We start from the raw sequence: 20,695 nt of genomic DNA, 5'->3' as shown, positions 1-20,695 counted from the left end.
TATATATATATAATCAAACATGTATAATGCTGTAAATCAGCACTGAAAAAAGTTTAGAACAAGGCACTCATGGTACAAAAATCTCAAATTAAAATATCTGAACTTCAAAAGAAAATATTGCCACCTGGAAAGCCATAAGCTAAGTCTGGCTATGATCTTTTGTCTCACTTATTTAGTTTCAATGTGGTTCTTGTACAAGTTGTAGTAAGGTAATATTTTAAATTTTAGTTTCTTACCTATCATAAATAAAGAGTTCTGTAAAATATGAGAAAAAGATTGCTTGAAAAAAGAAGCTTACAAGAAAATTATTTAAATTTTGAACCAATTACTTAAATTACTTAATTACGAATTACTTAAGTATTAACTCAAATAATTTTTGATTAACACTAGGTGAAGGAGATCAAATCAGTGCTTCCTTACATGTTACCAGAATGAACATATTCTTTAGTTCCATCAATGAATACACAATCATATACTTGGTAATTAGTATATAATTCGTAGGGACAGAGAATCACAGGTAACATCTTACTAGGTCAGTTTGCCATACTGGGTCATGACCTTGGGGGTGGCCACGCTAACTCCACAGGTTGAAATCATCTCTGAATATAGTTTCTAATTTGGATTTCATACTTAGTAGCCCAGGCATGCCATGTAGCCTCTCCAAGTTATAGTTGTGTTACCCAATCATCAGTCTAAATCACCCACTCCAATTATTGTAGATAATTATTGTAAAGATTAAATGGAATAATATGTCAGTTCTTTCAAATAATGCAAAATTTTATTTGGACAAATGTATACTCATGCATTTAAATGTTCAAATATCAGGACATAAAAATATGTGAAAAATCATGTGTAGAAAGTATCTGATATGAACAACTTTATGGAATCTCTTCCATTATCACATTCATGATTTTAAGAAAGTATACCAGATTGATTTAGGTATAATTTACAACAAAATTCAACCTACTTTCGTGCCCAGTTCTATACATTCTGAAGAGACCTCATGAACCACACATTTGTTTTTGAAACAACTGCTCAAAAATTTTGCACCTTGTTTTATTTTTATCCATAGTGGAATTAAGATATTTATATAGTCTGCATGTAGTTCTTTATCATATATAAATTTTGAAAACTTTCTTTCCCAGGTTCTGTTGCAATTGGGTAAAGTATTCTATAATGATGTTGTATTAAGTTAATTTATGACACTTTTGACATTTCTTGTATGCTTCTTTATCTCTACTGGTCTATTGAGGCAGAGAGAAGAGATCTGAAATCATCAGACAAGATTGTGGATTTTCTTTTTATCTTTTTATTTTGGTTAATTTTACTTGAATGAAGAAAATCTCTTTAGCTGCACACACATTCAGAACTGCAATCTTACTGTTGATTTCACTAGTATATTATGCTACATTCTTTGTTCCCAGTCATGCTGCTCATTCTAATGTTATTTAATTAGCATTAATATAACTGCATCTGCTTAATTTTTATTTGTGATACCATGGTGTATAATTTCCTTTTCTTTTCAGATAATCTGTGTCAATAGTATGTAATTGAACCTTGATATATTTTTGACTTGGAATATGTTTCATTAATGATTTTTAACTCATTATTTTTATCCACATTTAATTTTTATTTTGCATATTGTTAAAGATGGTAATTATAGCAATTTTAGAATCAGTGTATATTGAGAAGAAGTATAAGGATTTTCCATAAGACCTTCAAACCCATACATACATAATCTTTATCAATATACCCACAAGATTAGGACATTTCCTTTCAATTTGTGAATATTCATTGAGACGCAACTGTCACCAAACCTATAGTTTACATCATGATCTTCATTCTTTTTTTAATTTATTAGCATTTTTAACTGCTTCCACTAACCTCTAGTTTCAGTTGAACTAGGCCAGTCACTTTATCAAAATCGGTGACATTGTTGAGTTTAAATCTACAATCATAGAGAGTGCTTTCTGTGTTTTCCATATCTTCTGTTTTCTTCCTTTTCTGTTTATGATTTAGGATGGCTTTATTTTTTATGATACCTTTTCTCCATCACTAGTTGTAACTTTTCAGAAATATTTTTACTTGAACTAAATTTTGCAATATATGTAAGTAATTTATCATGCTCTACAGTCTAGTGATATTATGTCACTTTACATAAAATGCAAGAAATTTACAATATGTTTAAAATACGGGGTCATTGACTTACACTTTGCATGTATGACAAGCCCTTGATGCATGTTACTATTTTTAAGAAATTAAATGTTATTTGGAGAAACAACAATATTTTTCAAAGCACTACATTTTCTTTTATTTTTACTGTTCCTTGGGTTCTTCTTGGCTTTAGAGAAATCCAAGTTTCTGTCTGCTATCTTATTTCTACCAGGTAGGACATTTAAAAATATACATTATAGTATTTATTTTACTGTTTTCTAGATTTTCTTTTCATCTTTGATTTTATGGTATTTGTGTAGGGTAATGCATGCATTTTAATTGTTTATTATGGTTACTTATCTTGCCTGGAGTTCTCTCGATGCTTTATGATTACTATCTGATAACTAATATTTTTGAGAAATTCTAAAAAATAACAAAAACCTAGCCCATTTTCTGCTCTGTGAAGAAAGTTTCCTCCACCTCTTTGAGCGGAGCTTATGCTCTTCTTTTTCTGGAACTCAGCTGCAGGTGTCATGGGTCCACATCATCCAGGAAGATGCTTTCTCGTTCTCTCTCTCTCTCTCTCTCTCTCTCTCTCTCTCTCTCTCTCTCTTTCTCCATCTCTTTCTCCTTCTTAAACTCCCTCCCTTTTGATTATGACTAATACATGCATGGATTAATGTTTCAGGCATGTAAAGACAACTATTTGTAATTTTTTGCAACATTTCCCTTGACGTGTAGTATCTTCATTGCTGTTTCCCATATTTTCTGTTGACTTACTGTTTATAGATGCATTAATTATCTATATGATAATCCCAACTTCCGGATTGCTTGAGTCCAGTTTTACATCTTTTGACTCGATGATGTTTCTGCTTTATAAGAGCTCCCCTATTAAATTTATACTCTTGACCAAACTGGCTGAGACTCACGCTAGTTATGTATGCATAGACATGGGGTACACCTTTTCTACCCTAAGGCACTGAGTTTGAGACAGTGAGTTACTCCACCCAGGAGTTAGCTGGGGTTGTATGTGCTGATGACTTCACTTCTACACTGCCCTGAGCAGGGAGGCTGGGGAAGAAGCTGAGGACCTCATGCTGACCCTGCAGTCGATTCTCTTCTACTCTGCACTGGCTTCCTCATGCACACTGCAATCTGGCTCTCCCCTCCCTTAATATTTTTCACCAATAAGTGCTTGGTAGAGGTCTTCAGAAAAGCAAGGTGAGTCAGATAATGTTCCTATGACAGGGATTGCCAGGTGTGTTTATACTATCGCTACATCCCATATTCAACATTCACCTATTTGTCAAAACTTTCGTTCATTTATTTTTATGAAATAGAGATAACAGCTATTTTTATCACCACTTCTATTTTGGGCAGATCCTACTTTGAGCTCTTCTGTGCATGTCTGGAACCTCAGGACCCACTTCTCCATGGAAAGACACTCACACAACTCTGGACATGTGCAAGCCTTGTGAATCCAGTGTTTTATTGTATTCAAGAAAGGGTTTGCTTCTATTCTTCATTTGACTATTTCTTATTGTTAGGGTAGATTTTTAAAATCTTAAATATTTTATTTATTATTTTTATTTTATGTATATGAGTGTATTGCTTGCGTGTATGTAAGTGCACCCATGCCATGTAGTGCCCATGGAGGCTAGAAGGCCTCAAGTCCCCTGGAACTAGACCTGTGACAGTTGTTAGCTGCCATGTGGGTGCTGGGAATTGAACCCAGGTCCTCTGCAAGAGCAGCCTCTGTAAGAGCAGTCATTGCTCTTAACCATTGAGCCATCTCCCCAGTACCACTTAAGGTGGAATTTATAATCTTTCCAGAACTGTTGGTCAAGAGTAGACTTACTTCAGTTGGTGAATTTTAATGGTCGTGAAAATACGGTATACCCCACTGACCTAATAACAATTAAAAGGTAAAATTGGGGCTGGATAGATGGCTCAGGAGTTAAGAGCATTGGGTCGTTTTGCAGGGGACCCAGGTCTGATTCCCAGCATCCACAATGGCAGCTAACAATCATCTGTAACTCCATTTCCAGGGGACCCTATGCCTTCTTCTGACCTCCGCAGGCGTTACATGACACAGGTGCACTTACCTACATGCAATAGACTCATACAAATGAAAATTATAAAAAAAATTTAAATCAAGTAAGATTTTTAAAAATATAAAATGGCTTTTCCAAAGGTTTACTTAATTTTTTCACACAAAATATATTTCACAATTCATTATATGCTATTTTCTGGATTACTTACTATCCAATAGTGACAAAGTCCACACTTTTTCAGTGACCTAAGAGTTGCTAATTGTATAACTGGATTATCTAATTATCACTTGCTAATTGTTTAATGAAAGTAAACTCATTCAATTTAACATTTATGGAATGAGAATCTATAGGGTCACTCAGTATTTCAGAAATTTCTAAATATTACCTAATTGGACATTTACAGTGCCCAAAGTTTTTATGAATTGGAAATAATAGTCGTAAAGATTTTAGAAAATGTGAGTTTACTTTTTCAAGCAGTAGTTAGATGAGAATTTGAAACCAGATGTATATGATTATCTACTTAACTCTGTTTCCATGGAGATGTATTATTAGACCGAGTTTTGTCTTTAACATACTCTAACATGCAGTTTCATCTTCTTTTCCCTCTACATGCTTTTGTATTCTCATATTGTCCTGGGTCTTCAGCTCGTCATATTTCCACAAGGTTGTCGCTGATCTCTCCTAACAAGCTACCAACTTCCTTGCCCTCTGTGCTTCCCAAGGACTCACCCCAAGTTTGGTATTCTCCTAAATACCATGCAAAGTTCATACATTTAAAATAGTTCCTTGCTAATCATAGAAATGTAGTAAGCCAATGTATAATCAAAACAATTACCAAAGACTTCTTAACTTAGAAAAATAGGAGAAAATTCATCTTACTCAAATTACAAGAATTTGAAATTCTTAACTTCCCATCATGGCTTAGAAGTTAAAAAGAAAAGCAGCCTGAATAAAAGTGAAGACACCATCAGAAAAATGAGAATCAGGGCCTGAGAGACAGCATTTCTTCAGGCTTACTTCACAGAATGCACGAGATACTGAACCCCTGGAAGGCTAGATTTCTTTATCATTTTCTGTTTGTTTTTTAATGTGAGTAAGCAATTTAAATCAAAAGTGGTTGGAAGCTTGAAATAAAAGGAAAGCGGTGTGCAGACTTCAGGGTTGGGGCCTTGGTGATGACAATATTGATTGAGACAAAATGTAAAGGCAGGTTTGAGATTTCTGATCACAAGATAAAAACACTGTGATAACTGAAGACTTATGTACCAGGGCAAAAGGTACAAGAGAAGTTCTCATCTTCAGTCTCCCTTGATGGAGAGGAGACACTTGAAGCCTTGGAATTTCCAGCTTTAGAGTTCAGAAAACAGAAGTCAGTCATGGGTAAAATAACTCATTGTTTGCTAATCATCTGGTGATTAGCAAAAGTCACATTTAATTAATCATTTGGTGATTAGCAATACATATATATACATATATATATATATAACTAGTTGTAATAATTTATGTAGTCCACCTCGCCACTTTGCTAGGCAAAATTAAGGATAGGCCCACGTACAGACTGTGAATCAACACCTCTATATAACTAGACAAAAACTTTAATATTTTACTGTGTGTCACAAATGAGGATTAGAATTTACACTTTTAAATGACTACAACTAAGCCAATGGACATTACGAACTCTAATGCATTATCTCAAATCAACTGTCCTCAAGGGACATAATTTATCTAAAGCAAGCTTAATGCTAATGTACATCTTTACCTTCAGCTCATCTTTACAATTATTGATTACATTCTAGGTTCCACTAGGGAGGTAGACACTAAAAAGAGTAGGAAAATAAGCAAACAACCAGGTTTACTTTCATGGTAATACAATGAATGAAATTTGTATAGATTTATAAGGCCAATGTGATAACCTAACATCATATTGTGTGATACATTGTGCTAATACAGAAAAGGGGTATTTGTTCGGTATGTAAGACATACTTACTAGAAAAAAATATCATTTTTAAACATCTTGAAGAAACAATCTAGAATTAAACAATGTAAGATGGTATTGAAACTTTTCCTTTGATTCCTTGGAAAAGTATAGTCTCATTTCCAAGCACAAAGCATTAAACAAAATTAAGAACATGAGATGGCATATAAATGCCATATGACTGCTTAATGATTTTTATTTCTAATTGATTACAATTATACAAAATATAATTTTTATATTCTGTGGCTGTAGCTCAATTGTTTTATTCACTGATACAGAAATTTTCAGTGAATTAATGTGCCCTATGCTGTGACATGCAGTCAGGAGAATGTAAGTTGAAGTTAAACGTTGCTCTTTAAATACTGTATATCTGTTCTAAAAGCCTGATTTGGGGTGGGGCTGGTGATTCATAAATCTCAGGTATCACCTGTTAAATGCACCCTATCAGGAAGTGCTGAAGATACCCATAGTGTCCTGTAGATAAGGAGCCTGCTAAAACAAGCATTTATTGAAGTCCTTTGTCATCATTGGGAGATAATTTCCCCTGAGTCTTTCACATTTCTGCACATGAATCACTGGCTACCCTGGCTTTCAATTGTTTTTAAAAGATGATTGTAAATCAAAGGGCCTAGGTAGACAGATATAACATCTTCTGGAATAAAAGGGGACATATTTACTGTTCAATATGAAACATAAAGGAGAAATTGGAAGGGAGGGAATGGGAGAGTAGATTTTATTAAAAAACATTATTGCATGTAAGAAATTTTCAAATAGAAAATAATTTTCAGCCAGGTGTGGTTGTGCATACCTTTAGTCCTAGCACTTGAGAGATAGAGGCAGGAGGATCTCTGTGAGGTCAAGGCTATTCTGATCTACATAGGGAGTTCCAGGCCAACTGGGGAGACCCTGTCTCAAAAAAAAAAAAGATTTTAATTTCTTAAGTTGATAGGCCTTTCCTGTAGAGTTTAAGTATGCTGTTGTCTGTTTCCCACCTTGGGAAACTGATGCCCAAGAAGACAGTACAAAGCTCCTAATATTGTTTGCTACTACTGTGAGTTACAACTCTTCCTCTGTCTCTAACCTAGGAATCTAAATTCTTCTGTGTCAACGTGCAAGCAGAGAAACATCTCAGACTTTTCATAGATGTTGATAACGTTGATGGTGAGGAGAAAGTGCTGATAGCGACATCACTTACATTCTGGATGAGGAAGGTTGAGGTCAAATGGGAGTCAGTAGGAAACATACAATGAGCAATAATAGGGCTTCCAATATTTTGCCTGTTATTGATAAGGAATCAAGAAGTTAATTCAGCATAATAAACAGGAAATGGGTAAAATGCAGTTGCCTAAATACTGTCCTTTGTCCTGGTTGTTGCTAGTTTTTCTATTAATAGATGCACATACACCTCCATCCCCACTTCAGTCCGAAGGACTATTCGCAGATGTAAGCACTGTAACAAGCTCTATTAAGATTCTAAGATTTGTCCTGGGCAGGCTGAGGATTCTGCCTGCCTTCCAGGAGTAATTAGAGATAAGAGCATATACATCTATTCTGAAAGGGGACTTTACCATGTCAATCATTAGAACTTGGACTTGTTCACATAAGAAGAATCATGAAATATATTAGTTTGGAATATATTTGGTAAGGGAAAATGGCAAGTGATGAATTGTTTTGTACCAAAATTCCCTCTTAGTTTATTCTATCCTGTCAACCATAAATCTGTTTACAAGTGACAATTAGGTTCTCAGGTTGTTTTGTTTATTAGTTTCAGCTGTGTGTGTGTGTGTGTGTGTGTGTGTGTATGTGTGTGTGTGTGTCTGTGTGTGTATGTGTGTGTTAGTGGACCTTTGTCAATATGAGTAATCTTTAGTTTTTTCAGGGAAATCATGCATGAGGAATAGACTAGTATTTGGATTCTGACTGTCCACCGGAGGTAGAATTCAGATGAAGTTGACACACAAAAACACTAGAGAGATCAAAGAAATTTAGATAAATTCTTGTATTCATTAGGAAATGCAGAAAAGAAAAACCCTGTGTAGTGGTTTGAAAGAGAATTTTCCACCATAGGCCCCAAGTATTGGACCAGTTGTTCAGTTGGTCATGCTGGTTGAGGAAGGTGATGGAATGTTCCTCCCCCAGTGGCCTTACTGGAGGAAGTGTATCACTGGGGGCAGGCTTTGAAAGTTCATAGCCTTGTCCCATTTCCAGTTTCACCCTCTCTGAGTCTTGTGTGTGCTTAAGGGTGTGAGTACTCAGCTTTCAGCTCTGGCCGAAACGCCTCCCCATCACGATGGACTCTTATCCTTTGAATTCATAAGCCAATTAACTCTTCCTTCCATAAACTGTCTTGGTCAAGGTGTTTTATCATAGAAACAGAAAAGTAACTAATACATCTGTCTCTGCTATTGAAATTGGTGAGAAGTTAAGCAATATTTTCTAGCAAATGCTTCAAATTAAAGAGGATTCTACATAGAAAGTACTGTGTGAGTCTAGACTGTATCAGTCAGAGGTGTCAAATCTCTCATCCAAACAAATACAATATAGCTCTGCCTTCAATTCAACATGTTCTGAAGGACTGAACAGATGATGTCAGACATGAATGTAGCTTGCTGTGGAGTATTGGGCAGGCTGAAAACATTTCAAGTCAATGTCATTATGCCATAAGCCCCTGCAGCATCACTGTAACCTGAAGCCCATATGAAGACTCTCATTTTCCCCTCACACTAATTTCTCTCTTCCCCACTGCCATGAACTCTGTTGATTAAAGAGCAATGTGACCCTCATAGGGGTCAAAGCACATACATACATATATAAGTATGTTCAGGGATTTCAGGGATGTGAGTATTTAGGGTATGTTGGATAAAGTTACCCAGATTCCCCTTTCAACTGTATCTTTAGAAAAGAAATGAACCTACAAATTCAGTTAGTGGAGTCAAATAGGGATCATAGTGGAAAAGGCAAGGTGACATCATCTAGGATCCAAGACTTCTGGACCAATTTAATGTAGTATTGTTGTTTGTACATGTGATTATATAGTAGAAAATAATATGTTCAATGCTAATTCTTTATCATCTGTTAAGTGGCTGAAAGATTATCACAACTAGGAAAACCACATTTAGAGATGTGCCAATAGGACATGCCAACCACTTTGCATAATTTCTCCTTTTTTTCCATATGGTCCAATAGAAACTGTTTAAAATTATATGAAAAACAAACCACGGAATTGCTTTTAGACTTGCTAGGAACATGGGCAGCAAAAGAGGTAATATCCTAATCCAACAGCCCTCCAGAGCTGGAGCAAGGTCTAATGAACATCATTAATTTAGAGCAGATTATCTCTTGACTAAATCCAACTTTTGGTCCCTTAGCTCCAGCTGTTCATGCAACTAAATACACTGTATAGTTCAAACTCTTGGAATGGTTATTGGTCTATGTCAATCCCATCTTTTCTATACTACTGTCCTTAAGGATAAAAACCAAGTAACATTCACAGAGCAAAGCCATTTGCCGCACATTATTACAGGTTGCTGTGAGGATTCCTTAAATTCTTCTACCACTTGCTAGTAGTATTAGGGGCTCCTCATGAGAAGCTTTTCTTTCTATTTTACAAATATTTAACTATAAGAATTATTCCCTATTAATGAACAAGTTAGAAGCTTTCATTGCAATAAGAGTGACTTTGCTACAATCACTATTCCACCAATGAGGTCGGCTGACAAAAATCAGGGTTCTCCTGTCAAATAATGTTCCTAGTGATATATATGACTGATTCAAATTTTCAGTTCATCTGTCAGTCAAAGAAAACTGGATGGCTAACCAACTAACCAGAATGGTGCTCAACATCTTCCAGGAGTCTTTAGTACTAGAGATAAAATATTGCTCACTTGAACATTCTATTTGAAACTTTGTATTAGTTAATCTTCAAATTTGTATCCTTTAAGCAAAGAACAAGCACAGTGCAATAAGCTGTCCATCAAGATGTAGCCTGGTCTCTACAATGGAGGCCTCCTGCTCTAGATGAACCTGTGAACTACAAGTTTCTATAACTGTATATGGAAAGGTAAACTGCCTCTGGAAAATGTACATGGTCCTTAGGTATAGATGTTATTTAAGGTTTTATATGGGTCACCTCCCTAACATGCTTGATACCTGCCTACCAGGAATAGCTCTGTTGAAAAACAGCTTACTGTGCTACAAAGCTGTTCTAAATATTGAACTATTGGCCCATGGTGGTCATGTGACTGGTCAACCATTTAATTCTGAGATAAGTCCAATTAGATTCAATGACTAGAAAGATAAGGAAGGGCCCTGAAAACCTTGCTAATCAAAAAGAAATAGTATGTTCAAGCTTGCAGCACACTTAGCTCTCAGGTGGCATCTCAGCTTTACATAAAAAGTGACTCTCAAATTGTGACCAAAGACTTAAATTTCTGCTAAGTCTGCCATCTTTCACCCAAAACTTCTGACCATGACATGAGTTGTATCTGCCCTAACCAGAGAAAAGTGTCTGTAGGAAAAGTGCAAGGTATGGCTCCAGCTTCTGTATATCCCATCCACAATGTCTGTCAGCACCTTCAAAGTCTTCCACATTCCCTGCTCAGTAACTACCCAGCCATCCAGTGGGAGAACATAAATGTCATCAAGACACTGACATGGACAAATGAGACAAGTGGGATTGAAAGCTTTCATGGAGCCACCTCAAATAAGGACTAGAATCAATTCTTCACTCTTAGTTTAAATGCAAGACTTTATAAAACAAGATTTTATTTTTAATTGTGTGTCTGTGTGTAGATATGTGCATGGGAATACAGGTGCCAGTGGAGGCCACAGGCATCAAATCCCTTAGTCCTGGAGTTGTAGGTAGTTATGAGCTGCCCAACATAGTGCTGGGAATTGAACTTGGATCTTCTTCATTAACAGTATGTACTCTTAACTGCTGAGCCATCTTTCCAACCCCAAATCTTAGATTCTTAGATCTTTTGCTCTGAAAAGTCAGCAGGAAGTGGCTACTGGAATAGCTCAGTTGTCTCACAGTAGACCAAGGTGGTAATAACAGAGATCACTAATGGTTCCAGGTCCTCTAGCTCCTCTCACCTCATAGTTTGCCCATTTCTTCCTGATGATGTTGAATGATGTGATTTCATCTAACTCAATTTACACACACACACACACACACACACACACACACACAGAAAGAAACCAAAAAATCTCAAAACATAGTAAAAATATAATAAAACAAAGTAAGCACTTACAATATATAAGATATATGCATACACACATATATATCAAATATATTATGTTATTACTTTTCTTCTTAAGAAACCAGCAATGAAGACAAAAGAACGAGATTCCTTTGTGTGCATAAGATAAACTTTTCCTGTAATATCATTCAGGTACCATTAGAAGCAATTTTAAGCCATTATTTCAAAATAACTACAACAGTATAAATTTTTGGTGAGTATGAAAATAATTCTCTGGTTCATGTTTAATATTGTATATCATGTATTTTTATTAAAATAAATAAGGACTAGAATCCCCAAATTACTTCCTAAGAATGTATTTTAAAACCCCAATTATGTTTATCTTTCATTTCTAACATTTGCAACTATTCATGCATATTATTTAGCAAATAAGACAAAGACTTTAAATTCTCTAAAGATTTAAATTTGTCTCAGTGGAATAATTTATAAACTTGAAGGTTAATATATATATGTTCTTTCCAGACTCCTGTCCCCTTCCAGTTCTCTTTCTTGTGACTGTTTTCTAAAAGACAAACTTGGCAGTTCTGCTCTTCATTTAGAGTTAGTTACATTTGCTTTAGATACTTACCTTCTAACTTTATTTCCTACTGAGTTTATTAGTGAGGGTTATAAACATGGAGATTTGTTTCTAATAATATATTTTACATAATACGTTCATATACTAAATCTCTGTATTGTTAATGCTTTGACATTAAAATTAATATATGAAGAACATAATCATGTATATTTTAGAAAATATATTATTTTCATATCAAGCTTAATAATGGCATACCTCTATCCATTAAACACAATGCAGATTTCACTAAGCTGTGTTCTTTTTATTTTTTCTTAGAACACCTTGCTAAATAAGATAGCCTTGCCCTAGTTTAAGGGTTCCTCATCACTCCTTTTCATTTGTTAGCTGTCTCTCTAGTTAAAATCTAATGTGTTTGCAGTCAGAACCTATGTCATATTAATTCATGTGTCTGTATTCATCACATCAACTTTTGCAGTATAGTAAGACCTCAATTAATGGACCCTGAATTACATTCCAAAGACATTAGCTCATTGAAACCTTAGAGACAGAATCCCCCTTTTGGACACATTTGCATCTTAATTGGTTGAAAGAAGACACAAATTCCTTTAACAAAGAAGCTTTAACACAGGTTTCCTACTCATCTTGAAACAAGCTCCCAGTAATCCAAGATCACTGATTCTCTTGACTACCTTAGAGCTAGTCACATTTAAGGAACACAGTATTGGTTCGGGTGATGTGATTGAATCATATACATGTATCACCATAATACTCTTTCTGGGAAAGATGACATTGATGACCCACCTTGACCTAGAATGCATCTGAAAGTTTATGCTTTAGTCAGTAATGATGATGGCTCCTCATTGATTTATTCATTCACTTTCATCGATCCCACTGGCCATTAGTGAAGAAAAAGTTAAAAGCGCCAGGATTTTCAACTGTGTGCTTGGAAGTTTGTGAAACAGATTTATCTTCCCTTGCTACCTAAGCTATTCACAATCTACAGGAGTCAAACATCAAAGTGAAAAATACAGATGTATAAACTTTCTCTGTGGTAAAATAAAGAGTAAGTAAGCACACAGATGAAATGGTAAGTTCATTTCCACTACCTGTTTCAAGAAACTAACATGTTTTTAGCAATATTTTTCAATCTACTGTTTATAAAAGTTAAAATAAAAATAACCACAGCATACTATTTCTATATAAGAAACTTATGCTGTATGAGTGAATATTGAGTAACAAAATTGTGCAAACTGTGAAATAGATAAGGTTGACCAGTAATCATATAATTTTTAAATGTTTCTCAAGCTTTAACCAGAAAGCTACAGAGTGGCAGAATGAACGGTTATTTCAAGTCTGGTAGTTCAAAGGCTCTCTTTTGAGAGGCTCTGAACCAGCACAGACCTTTGTTTTATTCAAGGTCATGTTTTCTTTGATACTAAAACTGACTTATCCCTTACTGCCGTTCTCACATAAAACATCGAGGGGCTTGCTTTTATGTCATGGAAAGGAACAGCATGGAGATGGAAGAACAGGACTCTAATTCTCAATCTATTAGTTACTTAGGAACCTTGGGCAAGTCATTAGTAAAATGCTGGAAATGGAATGTCTTCTGAATTCTCTAATTGGGATCTCAGTTCTGATTCATCAATTTGCAATGAAATGAATATAGGTGTATTTCAAACCACCAAATGTCACATCACAGAATTTAAATGCTTTTATTGACTGGTTTTTTGGTTGATTTTCAGTCAGCAGCTCCCTATGCAGCCCAGTCTAACCTTGAATGCACACCCTCCCAAGTGCTAGAATTACAGGACTGTCCCAGGAGATGCAGCAAAATTCTTCTTTCTGTAGGTATCTTAATTGCACATTCCAGTTCTGTGAGAATATCACTTTAATAAAATTGTTGTGAAGCTTTAGTTGAATCATTATGCTAGTTTTGAAACAATCACATTTTACTATGAGAATGCTTGTTGCTAAATATTTCTTTATAGACTGACAATTGAAAGAAAATCATAATGAATATTTGCATAATGATTTGATATTCATGAAATTATTTAGAGGCTTTTTGAATTCAAAGAATTCGTATGTTATACATACTCTTAGTGAATTCATAAACAATAATGTAAATGTACATAAAATTGAAGATGTCCAGCAATTTAAATAAAAAATGTGAAATGAGAGGTGAGAAATTATTAAAATATGAAAATATTTTATGAGGTTATTCTTTGATTAAGCCATTTTATCATGAAACACTAAGCCATTTAGCTCCCTAATATTGCAAATTTAGGTATGAGCTTGTCTGCTAATACTTCAAAGTTTTGGTTTTAAATTTACTTGGAATTTTCTTTAAGTTCAATTAGATATTTAGATTATAGGACTGTGCCTTTGCCGCTCACATTTAGTGAGTGAAATCAAAGAACTACTTCATAAGAAAAAAAGTGTATTTTTATTCCCAAAATTAAGGTGGTGTATCTAAAACTTCAAGTTGGAAAAAGTGTTACTTCAAACAGAAAATAGTAAGAATTTGTTCATTTACCTCCACTCCATTAAAGAATTTTAACCACCATGCAAGGATTTCCCATTGCCCTTTATATCTCCCTTCTTACTGCTTCCTGTTCCTCAGGAGTTGTTTCTCTCTTCACTATACACACTCGGCAATGTTGATTCACAAGGAATATTCAAATAATGACAACTTGTTGATGGAATACTTTATATCATTGCCACAATTTTTAATCTCTCTTTTCCAGGACAAATATTAAATTTAGACTTATCCTTTTGGAGGTGTGTCAAGCCAATATTGGCATGGCTGTCTCCCCTGATGTGCTAGTTGATTGTTTTGTATATTCTTACCAATAACAATAGCAATAAATCCAAGAAAATGTTGAGATCTAGATTATAAGAATTCATAACAGAAATTTGTGCCATATATTATGGAAAATTAATTTGCATATTCATAGGTAATTCTGAGACATTTTGGTATTGTGACATTAATTGGAATTATGTTAGAATGCACTGCCTTGAACTTATCGTTAACACAAAAAGCCATCAGTGAATATTGCTCCTTGCGTTGCTTTTTGCTCAGCTGTGATGTGCCTTTTCAGTATAGATATTATTGATGGATATGCTGTCCAAACGAATCACTCCACTGATAAAGAAAAGGTAAGTATCTTTAGGGGGAAATACTAAATAAAGAAATGATCCCTTGATTTAGCTTCTAATTCAAGTATTGTCCATAAAGCATGTTGCATGTGAACATTTGCAGCAAAATTCCAAGTTTAAATGTGTACTTTAGAAGATTCTTCTTGGTTCAACACTAATTGTGATAAATAAATTTCCAAATTTGAAAAACTAACAGTAAAGTTACTATCCTTGACCCTCATCACTTTCATGCAGCTGTCCACATTCAGTTAAAACATTTGCTACTATGTTTCTGCTCATGCGTCTACAAGACAAGGGAGGGCTAACCTTAGACATGGTGTCAGTTAAAACAAAAATGAAATAAAAATGCCTGACTTTGGGAGAAGGTATGATTTTAAGGCAATCTTCACAAACAAATTCTTCAGATAACTGTAAACTTTCCCTTCTCCATTCTTGTATACAGAGGCTTGCCTCTTCAAGTGGAGGAACATCACACATTGTGTCTATCAACTGCAAGGGCAAAAATGTCAATTTCTTAGTCCCCTGAAATGACTTGCAGTAATACCAAGAAAATTTATATTCACACACTATATACTCAAATGAAGCACCTTTCAAAGTTTCTAATATTTCTTTTGAATACTCTGAACTATATTCTTGAAGTATTAACCATGTTAATTAGGGAGGTTTGTGCAGTAAGAGGCCCAGGCAAAATTAATGTTTTCACAAGTTCTTTAAATATAAAGCATATGCTGTGTGGGGGCTTATTTCAAGATTTAAGTACACAGGACTCTTGAATACAAATAATATTTAAATTACCTCTGTTCTTGCTCATGAGTACCCTCAACCCTCTTGGTCCGATTCATTTATTAAACAAAACTGCCTGTTTCCTCTCAAACAAAACCCAAGTACTGAAACCTAAACAGGGCTTCAGAAGAAAGGGCTGCTTGCCCTCAGAAACTATTACAGAATTCCATCTGGAAGGTAAGAGGCTACATCACACCTGAAGTACAGAGTGCAGTTCCTGGTATAGCGTTTCCTAATCCTTCTACAGCCCTCTCAGCCACTAAAACTTAAAGAAAAATAAGAGATTTGGCTTAGTACAATTTGATTTAAAAAGAAAAAAAGAGTCTAAACATTAAGTTTGGTGGTCCTGGATTCTCCAAGAAAAAGCTACCTAACTTCAATGGTGTCGCTGAAGGACAGTAACAGCTGGGTTAGGTTAGGTACTCAGCTCTAAACCTTAAGGAAGAAGGGTTTCTGAGGAGCAGGTAAAATAAGGGGCGTTCCCTGCGCTCAGCCAACAAGCCTACATGGGAGTAGAATGAATCTAAGCAGTGTAAATAGTTGTGGGCATCGAAACAATTGACGAAAAGTTTAGTACCTTATTTTGTTGTTGTCGGGGTTGGTTTTTTATTTTTATTTTTTCAAGCTTGGTTATTTCCCAAAGAGCCCAGGAACAGAGAAGCACTATAGAGAAGCCAGGATCACTGGCTGTCAGAGTCGCTCTTCTGAGGTGACGATCAAAAAGCCAGAGAGGTGGCATCATGTGGAGGAAATGAGGTCAGAATTCCCTAAGACTGTTCACTCAGGGAAGTAACAGGACTCAGGACAGGGAGCTCAGGAGCCAGGCACAGGAGAGAAAGCAGGTCAGGAGGGCACTTGCCAGGAAGGCTGTGTCCTCAAGAGAGCAGGGAGAGGTGGCACGTGGGGGCATCTGTCTGCGCGCGGGCAGAAGGGGGGTATTCGGAAAGCAAGGGTAGCGATGACCGCTTTTGGAGTGAGGCAGGTCGCGGCCATCCACCGCTGCTGTGACTCACCCAGACAGCCCGGGGACTGGAAGGTGACTGGGGACCAGGAGCTGCCGGCGGCTTATCCCTGCGATAGAGGGTCCGGGTGGCCGGCAATCGGACTCGAAATCAAACGTCCCCTAGGGGCCACGGCGCCAGACCCGCCGGGGACCCTCAGCCCGGAGCGATCCCAGCAGGTGGTTGGGGGCCCTTCCCATCTAACGATGTCCCGTGGGCGCCGAGTCCTGTGCCTGACCCCAGAGCTCTCCGGTACTCACCGATCCCAGCCGGCGAAAGCGCCATCCGGGGCGCGAAGGCTGTTCAGCGCAGGCGGGGCCGGGGCCGGCAGCGGCGGCGCTGTCCTGGAAGCACAGCTAGAGTCGAGGGACCGCCACGCGGTGAGAGCGGCGGCCGGGGCGCAGGACGCGGAGGGTGAGGAGAGCGGAGGCTCCGGAGCTGCAGAGCCCGGCGCGCTCGCTGCCCATCTCCGCGGCGGCAGAGGCTGCTGCCGCCCAGAGCTGGAAGGCGAGGGGGAGGGGAGCAGGCACGCGGCAGGGAGGGAGGGCAGAGGAAGCAGGCAGGGATGCGCGAGGGAAGAGGAGGATGATCGCCCGGAGTTGGGAAGAGGAGGGAGGAGCGTGCGGCCCCGCAGAGGTTCCCACCGGATGAGCTCCGGGATGAGGCGGTGGGGCTCACTGCAGCCACCCACCGCCTCTGCTTGTCCCTTCGCGCTCTTTCTCTGGGCTCTTCCTGGAATGGCTCCGGCTGGGAGTTACCCACGCTTGGCGGCGGCGGCAGCTTCACTAAGCTGATGACAATGCTGAGCTGGAAGGCAGCGGCGACAGCTCTCCCCGCCACAGGCCCGTGGCACCTGTGCGCGCACGCATCGCCCTGCGCTCCAAGGCCGCGGCTCAGCCGAGGCTCAGCTCAGGCTTTCACCCTCCCTCGCTCTCTTTTGCGGTCAGATCTTATGCGCACCGACATCTCCGGAGTTCCACAATGCCGTTTGTCCCCCTGGGCTCTGTTTGGCACCGGCTGTCCGGCCAGAAGGCGCCAGAAGGGAGCTCAATGCCTGCAATCTTCACCTGCCCCTTGGAGCTGCTGTCTGGGCAGGCATGGAGGTGTCTGTTCCCTGCTGAGGTTGACCAGCGAAAGAGGAAACAAAAACGGAAACCAGAAAAGCTTTGGGCTCGGTTATCTCAGACCGCGTTTCTGTGACCTGGGAGGGCTGTAAGTGTGAAGGGCAGAGTCACGGTCCATTACCTTCTGTCTTGGTTCTCTTCTTTGTCCAACATCACAAATTTTTTAAAAACTATAAAAATAAAAATAAAAAACCGACACGACTTAGCAGTTTGGGTCTAAATATTTCCAGATCCCTTCACTGCACAGTTTCATTACCCTCCTCGCGGCATTTTCCAGCTCGGCCCGACTTTGCTATTGTGAATTTTTATTTGTGCTCTATTGGGCTGAAAAATCAATCCTGCATATTTATTCGCAAACTTTAAAGACTCAAATACAAATAGGAACTCTGTTTAGTGCCTCCTGCTGCACTCCCAGGATTCAGGGAATGAATTCACACATTCAGTAAATATAAATACAATCGGAGTATTATTGACTGATTTCTATGAACCATGATTTTGTTTCATATTTGGGGGGGGTGGCAGTAAGCAGGGAGCAAATGGATTCTGTGTGTTAAGGATAGCACTGGAAAAAGAAGTCTAGTAAAACTCCTCAGATATAAGCAAAGTGATAGCTGTATTCCTCAGAGCCTTAAAGCAAAGAGGTTGTGATTTTGTTTGCATGTCTGTATGTGTGTGTGCACCAAGCATGTGTGAGAGTTGCTTTTTAAAAAATGTAGCAATCTTTCATTTGCTGAAGAGTCAATGTTAGGAAAGCCTGAAAGAGCTTAGACTCCAGAAGAAATACTTCAGGCATTTTATTTTACATAATTATGTCTTACATAACAAATGTCCTCAAAATTAACATAAATTCACTCTCAATTGTAAATGCAGTGTGGAAAAAAATTAATGCAAAAGGTAACCAAATGATAACTCAAAATTAACATAAATTCACTCTCAATTGTAAATGCAGTGTGGAAAAAAATTAATGCAAAAGGTAACCCCAAATGATAATGAAAATTCTCTTTATCTTTCTGTATATTTTACAGGAGGAATAAAATGTAAAAATTAGTCATAAAGGGGAATTTGATAGTCTGGAAGTTCCAGACCTGTTAGAACCTTCCCTGTTGAGTATATATGGCACAGAAACTATTTGGTTTCACATTCCCTAATGATGAGAATCAACAAACCATCTCAGTAAAGGCACAACAGACCTTAAAGTGATCCAGTAACTTCAAAAGGCATATGCAGCTTTGTTAGGAAGTTCCATGCATCAGGCAGGTCACCCAGGGCTAATCAATCAGAGAACATGACAAAACAAAAGATGCTGGTGAAGTCCGACACCTCCCCCAGCACGCCTACGTCCTTATTACTGGTGAGCAGAAAATATTCAAAAGTTACTGACTGCTTAAGCAGGAATGGTTATTGATAATTCATTAAAACTCAGACTTTCTCACGCTAGAATAGGATATACCTAATTCTTTTCTTTCTTAACATAACATTTTTATTGAGAATTTCATACATGCATAAATATTTCGATCATACTAAACCCTACTCCTCCCCTAACTCCTCCCAGATCCATCTCTACATACCCTCCACCCAGCTTCCTATCTTCTGTTTTGTTGTTTGATTGTTTACATAACCAAAGGACTCCAATCTGTACTGCCCATAAATTTGCTGGTATGGGTCATCCACTGGGGCATGGTTGACCTACTAAAGGCCACACACTGAAAGAAATTGACTCCCCCCAAGCAGATAGAGACTATCACTAGCTTCCCAGCTGAGGTTGGGGTCTTGTGAGCCCCTCCCTCCTCTCTGCTTCTGTGCTCACTAGCTTGATCTTGTGCAGGTCTTACACAAGCAACCACAGCTGCTGAGTTCGTGAGTCATGTTGAGAAAACAGTTTCTCCAGGTCTTCCCCAACCTCTGGCTCAGTCATAAATGGAACATCTATGTCACACCTCATCCTTCTCTTAATAAGGTTATTTGCCTTTGAGAACTTTCATTATTGTCTCCTCATATTTGGTTCATGAATCTTTACTAACATTACCTGAGTAGTCTTATTATATGGCTGTGAAATGGTAAAGAGAAGAATGCAACCTAAAATTCCTTAAAGCTGAGCAAAGAGAAAGGATGGCATTAAGCGCACAGCAAAACAAGCTTCCAAAGCCTCACCATGAATAATTTCCCCAGCCATGTGCCCTCCAGAGACTAGAAAAGGTGGATGAAAAGAGAAAGGGCACTCTCATTCTACTGCTAGTGGACTTAGATTTCAATTTGGATTCTGGTTGTATAAAAGGTTTCTGTCACCTCTGCTATGGCATTTCCTCTCTGTTATTCTCCTTTTCCCTCTGCATGTCTATTTACTTATAAATGTACCATGCATTACAGTAAGAGAAAGCAAACTAAATGAATTACTAAAGTTCAAGCTTTTTCTATATTTGACACTTTGAATTTTCTTAGTTGAATACAAACTCTCCTTTGAAATTTTCTGAAATCTGAAAGTCTCAGCAGCCTATCTAAGAACAATTACTGTACAGTTGGTAGGTAGTATTGAGTACAGGAGAATCAGAACACATATTGAATAGCACAGATATTGAGTGAGCACTCAATGTGGTCAATTACTAGGTGAAGCCAATCTTGTAATGCTCCTGGTCCAACAGTCCAGTAAAAGTAATTTAATTAAAAAGA

At 37.7% G+C, this 20,695-nt stretch overlaps 2 protein-coding genes across 6 annotated transcripts in view; one reads left to right on the top strand and one right to left on the bottom strand.

Moving 5' to 3' along the window:
- Fut9 (fucosyltransferase 9) overlaps positions 1–17,241 on the bottom strand; it is a 263,625-nt gene extending 246,384 nt beyond the window's left edge. Inside the window, exon 1 of one of the 2 annotated variants that reach the window (XM_029566712.1) lies at positions 17,165–17,241. The gene's annotated coding sequence lies outside the window, so the exon portion shown is untranslated. The remainder of the gene's footprint in view (positions 1–17,164) is intronic. The other variant, XM_008839599.2, reaches the window with a different exon arrangement.
- LOC103739294 overlaps positions 16,836–20,695 on the top strand; it is a 15,075-nt gene continuing 11,215 nt past the window's right edge. The window contains exons 1-2 of one of the 4 annotated variants that reach the window (XM_017799767.1): positions 16,836–17,284; positions 17,852–18,437. In XM_017799767.1, coding sequence (XP_017655256.1) covers positions 16,862–17,284; positions 17,852–18,025 — 597 coding nt within the window. In that variant the 5' untranslated portion in view covers positions 16,836–16,861 and the 3' untranslated portion in view covers positions 18,026–18,437. Of the gene's footprint in view, positions 17,319–17,851; positions 18,438–20,695 lie in introns of those variants that run through there. The other 3 variants (XM_017799766.1, XM_017799769.1, XM_017799768.1) reach the window with 3 other exon arrangements.

The sequence above is a fragment of the Nannospalax galili genome, unplaced genomic scaffold (genome assembly GCF_000622305.1).
Source record: "Nannospalax galili isolate Female #2095 unplaced genomic scaffold, S.galili_v1.0 scaffold78, whole genome shotgun sequence".
NCBI lineage: Eukaryota > Metazoa > Chordata > Mammalia > Rodentia > Spalacidae > Nannospalax > Nannospalax galili.
This window is presented reverse-complemented; position numbering and strand designations above follow the sequence as displayed.